The 11,332-nt window shown below is 40.1% G+C and overlaps 2 protein-coding genes across 2 annotated transcripts in view; both read left to right on the top strand.

Moving 5' to 3' along the window:
* The window catches only part of HSPA14 (heat shock 70kDa protein 14), a 15,706-nt gene extending 6,308 nt beyond the window's left edge, over nucleotides 1-9,398 (top strand). Inside the window, 8 exon segments of the mRNA XM_009883005.1 lie at nucleotides 1,180-1,341; nucleotides 2,244-2,399; nucleotides 3,553-3,655; nucleotides 5,866-6,013; nucleotides 6,016-6,074; nucleotides 6,484-6,657; nucleotides 7,664-7,734; nucleotides 9,320-9,398. Coding sequence (XP_009881307.1) covers nucleotides 1,180-1,341; nucleotides 2,244-2,399; nucleotides 3,553-3,655; nucleotides 5,866-6,013; nucleotides 6,016-6,074; nucleotides 6,484-6,657; nucleotides 7,664-7,734; nucleotides 9,320-9,398 — 952 coding nt within the window.
* A 529-nt stretch (nucleotides 9,399-9,927) lies between these two features.
* Nucleotides 9,928-11,332, top strand: part of SUV39H2 (suppressor of variegation 3-9 homolog 2 (Drosophila)) — a 9,776-nt gene continuing 8,371 nt past the window's right edge. The window contains exon 1 of the mRNA XM_009883004.1: nucleotides 9,928-9,958. Within this exon, the coding sequence (XP_009881306.1) occupies nucleotides 9,928-9,958 (31 nt within the window). The remainder of the gene's footprint in view (nucleotides 9,959-11,332) is intronic.

Below are 11,332 nucleotides of genomic sequence, written 5' to 3'. Positions count from 1 at the left end.
AGAGGGGCAGAATCACCTCCCTTGACCTGCTGGCCACACTTCTGATGCAGCCCAGGATGCGGTTGGCTTTCTGGGCTGCGATTGCACATTGATGGCTCATGCTGAGCTTCTGATCAGTCAGCACCCCCAGGTCCTTCTCCTCAGGGCTGCTCTCCAGCCATTCCCCGCCGAGCCTGTATTTGTGCTTGGGATTGCCCTGACCCAGGTGTAGGACCTTGCACTTGGCCTTGTTGAACTGCATGAGGTTGGCTTGGGCCCACCTCTGCAGCCTGTCCAGGTCCCTCTGGATGGCATCCCTCCCCTCCAGCGTGTGTATGTTGCCAAACAGCTTGGTATCATCGGCAAACTTGCTGAGGGTGCACTTGACCCCACTGTCCATGTCCGCGACAAAGATGTTGAATAGTACAGGTCCCAGTACGGACCCCTGAGGAACGCCACTCATCACTGGTCTCCACTTGGACATTCAGCTGTTGACTGCAACTCTTTGAGTGCGACTGTCCAGCCAGTTCTTTACCCACCGAGTGGTCCATTTGTCGAATCCATGTCTCTTCAGTTTAGAGACCAGGATATCGTGTGGGAATTGTCTTTAAAGATTTGTCCCCAGATTCTGCTCTTTAGTGAGTTGACTGGCTTGAACAAAAATGCGTCCCTTCTTAAACAGATTTTGGCATAGCTGTTTTTTAATTGTGGGAGCTGGGGTCAGTTTACATATGCTAGAAGAACTAAACTTGAGTTCCTGAGTTCAGTAGGTGCATTGGGTTTCCCTCATGAATATTCAGATAATTCACAAGAATATCAAAATAGCAAAGACTGCTGTCAGTGCAAACATACATCTTGTCTTTTTTTCTTCTTGGTTGGTATTTTTTACCCTTCTGATATAATTCTTGCCCATAATTTTGAATGTAGTGTTCAATTCTCAGTTGCATTGTAGGAGGAATGTTGGTGACTCTCACTGTATGAAATAGACTAATTCTGTTGTTTAGGGAACATTGTCAGGTAGTCAGTGGTACTAAGACCCATTAATACAAATACCCCAAATCAAATTCTCTTGACAAAACTGATTAAAACCTTCAATACATGATATGGTGGTCATTTTTTTAGAAAGTCTGTCAAAGTAAACGTAATTTTAGATGGCTTATTAATGATGCTACTTTTTTTTTTTTCTTTTTACTATGGCAGCAATGTGTTGGTTTATAAACTCGGTGGAACATCACTTTCTATCACAATTATAGAAGTAAACAGTGGAATATATCGTGTGCTTGCTACAAACACAGATGATAGCATTGGTGGAGTTTGCTTCACAGAAGCTCTAGCACAACACTTAGCTTCTGAATTTCAGAGGTAGGTGTTGAATTCCAAGCATGTTGCTGTTAGGAGAGGAACTTCATTATCTGATGCTTGCTTTCAAAAAAAAAAAAATTATGTTAGGTTGTCAGATCTAGCAGACTATCTGCGAGTGAAATGGCTCAAATAAAGGTATTAAGGGAGCAGTCAGTTCTTGAGGGCTGGGGACGAAGACTGGGAAATACTTGGTTTATGGTGGATGTTGCCTGAAGTTGGTGTTGAGCTATAAGAGCTCAGCTATTAACTTGTTCTATGTTTTGAGTGATGTATGTGACTACAAGCTGCTTACATCCTCTCAGTCACAAGCTTTTCGGGTTGCAAGGAATTCACCTGTGTGGGTTTTGTTTGTTTTTCTTGTTGGCACGAAGGGCTGTGGTGGGGCTTGGGTCATCAGACTGCAGTCAGTATGGCATGTCATCCTCTGAATGAAAATGAACAAATGTGTTACCATTAGCTTGAGTGATCTTGAGGTGTTCAGTTGCATACTATCAGAAGGAGGCTTTTTAGATGAAGTATACTATTTTGTTGATGTGTCTAAAGTTCAGTGTTCTGTTTCTTCTTAATCAGTGATTAAAATTCGTTAACTTGCAGACCTTTTCTTGCTGTTCCTTGCAGTCACTTATGGGATTTGTTCAGCTGAGAAGCTGTTCAGAAAGATTTAAATCTATGATAACTACTAATGTCTGAGTTCAGGGTGCCTCTACACAGTGTTCTTTAGTTGAAATTGAAATAGACACGTTTATTCTTTGCGAGCTTTCAATAGTGGCATAGTAGATAATACTAAAATGTCTACAGAAAATAAAGTTTAATAGCTTTAATTTGTTTTTCCTTTCAGAAAGTTAGCATTATCACTCAAATGCCTGCCTTTCTAAACTGATCTTTTTTTTTTTTTAATGTAGGTCTTGTAAACATGATATTAGAGGAAATCCCAGAGCCATGATGAAGTTAATGAACAGCGCTGATATTGCAAAGCACTCTTTATCAACCTTGGGAAGTGCAAACTGTTTTGTAGATTCATTGTATGATGGATTGGATTTTGATTGTAATGTGTCCAGGTAAAGCAAATCTTGAAGCTACTGCTTTTATATAAAACTATGCCTGAAATCTTTCTAGGCGGTATTTAGGATGTTCAGTAAGCTTTGATTATTTATTTTTTTTATGGCATTAATTTTAGAAACGAAAGTAAGATAGAAGGCCAACTTACTTTCTTTCAGCTGTGTTTCATATTGATGGTTCTGTTACTATGCGATCTGTAGTACTTAGGGTAGTAGCACTAACAACGATGCCTAACGGTTAGAAAATGAAGTGCAAAAGGGCACAAGGAGACCCCATCTTTGGAGTCTGGTGGTTGATGAAAGGGGAATAGATACTGTAATTACTCAAGCTGGTTCACCCCCACCCATTATTGGTTTTGTTGTTGGATTTTTCTTAAAGGAAGTAAGACTTTTGGACTATTCCATGTAAATGAGCTCCAGAATGATAGGAGACATGAAAGTCTTGATGTTTACTCTTCTTGACAGCTGGAGCAGAAAGGTGTTTTCTGTCTTTTTGTTCGTGCTGCTGTGTCCTACTCTGTATTTTCTCTCTTGGGGTGATCTCTATTGAGCTGATCTTGATTGCTTTTCCAGTCAGCTCAGTTTTGGATAGGGATGCTCGTCCTGTGGACTAGTGTTGCAGACCTTGACTTGCTGTACTTGTACAGAGTAAAACTTCCTCTTCAGGCTTGAAAGAGCCCAAAGCAAGGACCAGTTTGTTTTTCAGTTTGGTTAAGTACCTACTCCCTGCGTGCAAATTGGGACACAGTGTGGTTCACCTCTGAAGATTCAAGAGGCACATTTGAGTCTTTGTGTCTCCATTTTAAAGATGATGAAGCAGTTCCAGGATTTTTGCTTCTTTTTCTACATATTAGTCAAGACAACAATACTGTTTTTTCTTTAGAGTACACTGAACAATGGATGTGCATTCTATGTAGGTGTTAATGATGGAATCAGTAGCACAGATATCTTCAAAACAACAACAAAGAAATCACTTCTTTGAGATGAATAATCAGTAAATAAGATTTTTTTTTGTTTGTTTAAAAAAAAATCACTTAGTAGCAGGTTTATAGCTAGAGAGACAAAGTATATTCTAAAAATTATTATTCTTTCATTTCAAGTATTTGTCTCTAACAGGTGAAATGACACTTCTTAAATTTTTTTTTTCTTTTAGGGCCAGGTTTGAACTTATCTGTTCTTCACTTTTTAGTAAATGTGTAGAAGCAATTAAAAAGCTCTTGCAGCAAGTTGGATTTGCAGCAGATGATATCAATAAGGTAATAATAGGAATCACTTGTAGTATGGTTTATAATTCCACAAGAATGTTTATAGGCCCTGTTTTCTTTGCAGACTGTGTGTGTTGGGTCTGAGCCAAAAGTGCTTTAAGTACGAAGACCCAAAGACCTTTAGAACGATGATCTTTGCTTTGATTTTGGTTATTTGAAGTTCAGTATAAGGTAGTTTCAGAGTCAACGATGTTTTTACTGCCACATATTGAGTAAGTAGTACAGGATTTGTCTCTATTCAGTGTGTTTGTGTAACTCTTGTTGGAGCAGAGGAGTATTTTATTTAATATATAGACCTTCTTCTACCTTCAGTAAACTTTGGATGGGGTTTGCTGACACTTCTGAAGAAAGCCTGAGTTTTGACTTTTTTTCGTCTTAGGAGTTGAATAAATAGCTTAGTGTCTGCTTAGTGCCCATGTTCCTCCTTGTCAGCTTAAAGAACTAAGGAACATGTTAGATGCTAAACCATAGAATGCTTTAATACCATAGATAGTGAATAAAGTAACAACAATTACTGGTTTCATTCAAATGTCTTTTTTGCTTTGGTATGAGAGAGGAACTTCATCTCAACCCCTGTGCACCTGTGTGTGGCAAATAATGCTGCAGTTATTGCTGGAGGAATTGGCACATAAAGCCTGCAGCAAAAGCTAGCTGGTGCTCTTAATGATACTCGATGCTATTCCAGACTCTTAATTAGTGTTTGCTGTGTCACTCTGAGTTTCACTGGTAGGATAATGAAGTAGCCCAGGCCATTGTTCAGAGAACATCTTTTGTTTTCTGGTGGCAGTATTTTTTAGGTGGCCCAATATGCTGTTCTCTCAGGCCTTAGTGCTTCAGGGGGAGACACACTTTAAATGTAAAAATAAATGAACCTAATTTACAACTTTTATGTTTTACATGAAGAAAAGTGGGAATTAGCTTTGTTTTTAGATCTGGTTTATCTCAGCGAAGTTATTGTAATAAGAGAAGGGTTTTAAGGGTTTTTTCTTGCACAAGATCAGTAAGTGATGGCTGGTTGTCAATGACATCCCTCAGGGTTTGATACTGGGACTAATACCATTTAATGTCTCTATTAATAACATGGATGATGGGGTAGCATGTGCACTCAGGAAGTTTGCAGACAGTAGCAAAATGAAAGGAGCAATCAATGACACTGTGGGTCAAGGCTGCTATTCAGAAGGATGAAAAAAGGTGAGAGAAATGTATATAATAGAGTATATCAGTTGGAAGGGACCTACAATGTTCATCTAGTCCAGTGAATGTCATGAAGATCAACAAAGGCAGATGCGGAGTCTGGGCTGGAATAATCCTGTGCAGCGGGGCAGGCTAGGGCTTGCTAGAAAGCAGCTTTGCAGGAAAAGACATGGGGGTTCTAATAGAGAATAAATTTAACAGCAGTCAGCAGGGTGCCTCTGCAGCAAAGGCAGCCAGTTGCATGCTGAGCTGTAATACAGGCGTGTAGCCATGGGTGTAGGAACGCATTTGTTTCCCTCTTGGGCGCTCAGAGCATCCAGATACAATCTCATTATTTTGGGGCTTCAAAGGAGACAAAAGGTACTGATATACTGGAGCCAGTCCAGTCACCAAGGTGGTTTGGGCCAAGAGAGCTGGGTTTGCCGGCCTGTTCGAGGAGGCTCCGGGTAGCGCTGCCTGTGGTTACCTAATGGGAAGGTGTGCATGGGACAAAACTTGATGTGTTCCTTCTTAGAGCAAGCAGCACAAGTTACAACATGGGGAAATTTTAGAAACCAAGAAAAGAATTTGTAGTGTGACGGTAATCAAACACTGAAACAAGGGCCCACAGAGTTTGTGGAATCTATATCCATGGAGATAAGGTCCTAAGCAGCCTGTTGTAACTGGACCTGTTCTGGGCAGGAGGTTGGACTAGATGACCTCTGGAGGTCCCTTCCAACCTGGCATTGTTTTGTGGTGAATTCCTCAATTTTTAAACTGCTACTTCATGTAGCTGATGCTTACTTTAAGACATACTTTTTCAAGATGCCATTTCAAACTTGCAAGCTATTTCCTTTAATATCAAATACAAACGTAACAGAAGTCAAGCAAAGATGGCACCAGTTTTTATTTTAACAACTGTAGGTGATAAAATATCCCAGAGCAGTTTGCATTTCTGTATTGCAGGTTGTGACCTGTCTGTTATCTGTCAGAAGAAAGATTTGAAATCATTAAGGCATGTTTTCCAGGTAGTTCTGTGTGGTGGGTCTGCTCGAATCCCAAAGCTACAGCAGCTGATCAAAGACATTTTCCCAACTGTGGAATTACTGAATTCAATTCCTCCAGATGAAGTTATTCCCATTGGTGCAGCCATGGAGGCAGGAATTCTGCTAGGGAATTTTTGTTAGAAGAAGAAGCACTCTTTATTGAGTGTTCTGCCAAAGATATTCTTCTTAAGGTAAGGCTAAAATGATTTAAGTTAAAAGATTTTACTGCTGCAATGAATATACAGCACTACTTATGCACAATTGATGTTAGAGAAGCACTATTGTTTTGTTATTAGTAGTTCTACAGATTAGCTATAGATCAGCAGTAATTCGTAACTTAGGTTTATTGACAAAAAAATTGGCAGGAAAAACTGCTTGATTTTGAGGGGAGATACATTGTGTCTTTGCTATGCTGTAATAGCTGGACTTTCTCATTTATAGGGTTGTTTTTTTATTTTTATTTTTTTTTACTTGCTTTGATCGTAAATGTGGCAGAGAGAATGAACCTTGGGTTTCTTTTCTTACGGAGTGCTGCTGTAACACTTCCAGCTCACTAAGGTACTTAGAGAAAGGCATGAACTTTTTTTTTTCTTTTTCAAGGGAGTAGACGAGTCAGGGGCTGACAAATTCACGGTGCTGTTTCCATCAGGGACACCGTTACCAGCTCGAAGGCAGCACACCCTGCACGCCCCTGGAAACACTTCTTCTGTATGCCTTGAACTATACGAGTCACTGGGGGAAAGTCCCATGAACGAAGAAGGGAAATTTGCACAGGTGAGTATATACACATTCATATGCACTTTTAATATTAACCACTTGGAAATCAAGTGGATCTGGGGGGAAAAAAAAAATATTAAAATGGAAACCAATCCCACCCTTATCAAAACTTTTTGTTACAAAATTAGAATTACATACATCTGTATGGGAGACAGTCTTTAAGCATTCTTCTGTCAGTGCGTTAAGAAGTATTGAAGCACTTTTTCAAGAAATTGAAGTTTCCCTTTTTAATTTCTAAACGGGTGGTGGGGGTTTGATGTTTGGCACTACTGTAGTAAGCTCACCTGGGATGAGGGATCATCACCGGTCGTTCCAGTAGTGCACATCTCCAACATCTTAGAAATAAAACTGCTGGAAGTAATGATGTAGCTAGTGTATGTACTGCTGATTACTTTTTGAACTTCCTAGAAGGGACAGGATCTTGGTATTAAATACCACATTTGATTTTTCACAGTGGTAAGATGATACGATTAAATCCTCACCTGACATAAAGATGATATTACTTGGGAGTCAACCTATTGAGAGAACACAGCTTGTTTGAAACAGTGATGATGTGCTCCCATTGGCTTCAGGGTACTTAAAGCATCAGGGAGGGGGACAGATGTGGCTGAAATGGATGGAATACTTGAGAAAATTGGTATTCCACCTTAGTCCTGCCCAAAGATCTTTAAGGCGATAGGGAAAGGGTATAACCTAATAATTACAGAATTGATCCTAAGTAAAGGAACATGCTCAGCTCTTAATGTAGTCTGTGGGAGTTGTAGGTGCTCCAGCCGAAACAAAACCACTGAAGCAGCAGTGCAAATAGCTAAAATGCATATATTTGCCCTACAGATGGGTGAAGTCCACTAGGGCATGCTTTGATTTTGAATTATTAATATGAGATGCTAAACAGAATGAATTGCACACCTTACCTATTATGTCACTTCCATTAAACTGCTGTGCAGGGATTTAGAGAACTTTATTATAATTTAACAGTTGTTTGTTTTTTTTTAATAAATAGATTGTACTCCAGGATTTAGATAAAAAGGAGGATGGCCTACACGATATACTAACTGTTCTCACTATGAAAAGGTACCTAAAATATTTATTCTTCTGCGGTTTAACTTGCTCTGTCATACTTCTCACAAGCAGTCTTTTTTTCTGTTACAGAATGTTTAATTTTGTGTTGAGAAATTCCAGCATTTCATTGCTTACAGGGCTGTGTCCTAACAGGGGTAAATTCGGTAGGAATGAGGTTTTATGTCGTACCTTCTGTGCTTTCATTGTTTGATTCCTAAAGAAACAAAACTTAACATAGTTGTATAGGTGATTTTTAACAACTTTTGACTGTTGTTCAATTTAACTGTGCTTGAGAGCAGTCAGGATCTCAAATTTCCTCTGGAAGCGGTCAGGTAGTTCTGTTGAATGCCCACACTCTTAGGAAAAACTGAAGTAGAATCTGTCTTTATTAGTTGATAAGGAATCCATGAAGGACTTCTCATATGCAGCATTTATGAGGAAAACCTGTGGCTATAGCCTTTAAGGGGCAGGGTGGTTCAACATGAGAAACAATGCCACAGAAAATCAGGCTTCATAAATCTACTTTTTACAGAATTACCTGTTTATTATGGGAAAATAAAAAGTATCCTGTGGCAGGGTGGGGAAAAGGGGATGATGTGAAACTGAAGGAACTTCTCCAGCTTTCTTAAGTCTTAATAGCAATGTTTGGGCTTGTTTGAGATAGTCTGAATAGTTTATAAAGATACCAGAATGTGGAATTCTAAGTAAGGAAAGCATGTTTGTCTTCTGAGGACTGTCCTGAAGTTCATATTGCTTTTCTAACTAATATGAAAGTTGTCTAGATGTTGCTGTAAAACCGAATCCCTACTTGCTGTTTGAGTGCAAAATACTTAATTCTGTTAATCATCAGGTGTATTAATGCTCTATTAACAGACTTCACCTAAAATACCTTGTTAGTCATGCAGATTTGCACTTGGCACTGATAAACGAAACATCTTGGGGATTATATGTGCAACTGTACAGTGCAGAACACCTGCATTATTTTAAAAGGGGTTTTAGTAATATTTAGATGAAAAAGATTAGGGAAACTATAACACATCTATTTCTGTCTAAATACTACATCTAGACTATTGTTGTATGTCTAGATGAAGTAGGATTCAATATTGTCTCTAATTCTTTTGAAATTTGATTTTGAAAATTACAGTTTTCTTCCTTGAAAGAGATCTTCGGTATTTAAAGACTACTCTTTTTAAAAAGTCAGATTCTCATGCTTTGAGAAGATGTGCTTGTCTGTTGGTTGCTTTTACTCAGAGTTATTCAGAATACTCATCTTGAGAATATTACTGCAGATTCTATTTACAAACCTGTACTAAATAAACTTAGCTGTAACATTTAAACATGTCCCTGAATCAGTTCCACCATATGTAGAGAAGATACATGCTTTAATGGAGGGCAAAAAGTGCATATCTAAAGACCCAATAAATTAAAATTAATTTTGTAAATCTATGTTGAAGCATGTTCTTCCCTGGATATTTTGATGTTCATCTTTCTTCCTTTCATCTGCGTGAAGACTGTTGTTTGTCCTCTTTGGAGCATGCAGTAACATACAAAGTGTTGTGCTGAGATAGTCCTAAACATACCTTTCTCTTTTATCTAGGGATGGGTCCTTGCATGTTACTTGCACAGATCAAGATACCGGAAAGTGTGAAATCATCACTGTCGAAGTGGCATCATAGTCTCTTTTGACAGGCAACCTTTTTTCTAAGTTGATTTTTGTCTCTTGTTGGCTTTTCTGCCGAAGTGGTGACTCTCTCTGCAATGTCTTTAATGATTCTTAGAGGACTGTAATAAACTGAAGTAAAACGTTAATTTGCCACCAAGTCTGTTTGGATTGGAAATGGTGGTGCAAAACATTAATCAAGACGCACAGACAGCAGAGCATTGAATTATCACCACCTGTTTTTAAAAAATGCAAAGGGCACATCCTCCTGCCTGTGGGTCAGCAGCAAGCATATTACATAGTCTGAAGATTTTTTCCTTGGACTAATCACATCTATACCCATTCCACCACTGTATCTGTGCCTTCAGCAACATAATGTTGAACCAGCGGGAGTTAGACTGGTGAAAATCCACTCTCTGATAACTGTACCAAATTGTACTGAAATCCTGTGTGGTCCCGATGTTGCCTGAAACCGTAGAGGTGATGCCCGTTTGCGCTGACCTCTTGAGCAGGATTTTTTTTTTTTTCCCTGAAGTTACTGCAAGATGGTTTTGCAGTATTACCTGAAAAATGTGTGTAAGGGTTATATGTGCTTATTTATGTGTTACTAATAAAATACATTTTTTTTTATGCAGATCCTGGCATCTTCCATTCCATGTGGAACTGTTCTAATCTGTATGTCATCGTGTATTTGTTTAGATATAAGCTGGCAGCTTTTTTCATTTTGGTAAGGGAGTAATAAGAAGGAAATGGAGCAGGCAAGTGTAGTAAGAGGATCTGAGGGTCTCAGCCCAATGTGCAGTTAAGGGGCAACAGTTCAGCCCTGAGGGCCAGGTGTTACCATATAAAAAATCCAAAGTAACACAGTAGACCCTCAAAACTAGAGACAGAAACTAGAGCAAGGGATGCCTGTCTGGATGTGAAGAGACGTATGTTCAGTTACTTGCTTTTTCTACGGGCTTCCCAAATTGTCTTGTATTAATGGAATGTGTATTTCAGTATTAACAGAATGTGTATACAGTAGGTACTGCATAGCATAGACATAAATCTTACTGCGTTCCAATAAAACGTCTGCATTGTTCTGTTGGGGTAGTGGAGCCTCACAGACCTTATAAATGTGAGTAAAGAAGTGTTTAAACACCAACAAGTGGCCAGACATATCTAAGGGATGTTTTGTTGTGTGGAATAGAATCACAGAACGGTTTGGGTTGGAAGGGACCTTTAAAAACCATCTCATTCCACCCCCCCCTGCTATGGGCAGGGACACCTCCCACCAGCCCAGGTTGCTCAAAGCCCCATCCAGCCTGGCCTTGAACACCTCCAGGGATGGGGCAGCCACAGCTTCTCTGGGCAACGTGTGACAGTGCCTCACCACCTTCATAGTGAAAAATTTCTTCCCGATACCTAATCTAAATCTCCCCTCTTCCAGTTTAAAATGGGTACCCATCATCCTATCGCTACACTCCCTGGTAAAGAGTCCCTCCCCATCTTCCCTGTAGCCCCTTTAGGTACTGGAAGGGGCTCTAAGGTCTCCCTGGAGCCCCAACTCTCTTAGTCTGTCCTCATAGCAGAGGTGTTCCAGCCCTCTGAGCGTCTTTGTGGCCTCCTCTGGACCTGCTCCATCAGGTCCATGTCTCCTGTGCTGAGGGCCCCAGAGCTGAACACAGTAGTGCAGGTGGGGTGTCACCGGAGTGGAGGGGCAGAATCCCCTCCCTTGCCCTGCTGGCCACGCTGCTGGGGATGCAGCCCAGGATGCGGGCGGCTTTCTGGGCTGTTGATTGCACATTGCCGGCTCATGTTGAGCTTCTCCTCAGCCAACACCCCCCGGTCCTTCTCAGGGCTGCTCTCAATCCAATCTGGGGGGATTTATGGGGCTCAGGGCTAACTTGAAAGCTATATTCATAAGAAACACCTCTTCTGAGAAGCCTGCTGTGATAAGATAACTTTTTT

The sequence above is a fragment of the Charadrius vociferus genome, unplaced genomic scaffold, assembly GCF_000708025.1.
Source record: "Charadrius vociferus isolate BGI_N301 unplaced genomic scaffold, ASM70802v2 scaffold32, whole genome shotgun sequence".
NCBI classification, from domain to species: Eukaryota; Metazoa; Chordata; class Aves; order Charadriiformes; family Charadriidae; genus Charadrius; species Charadrius vociferus.
This window is presented reverse-complemented; position numbering and strand designations above follow the sequence as displayed.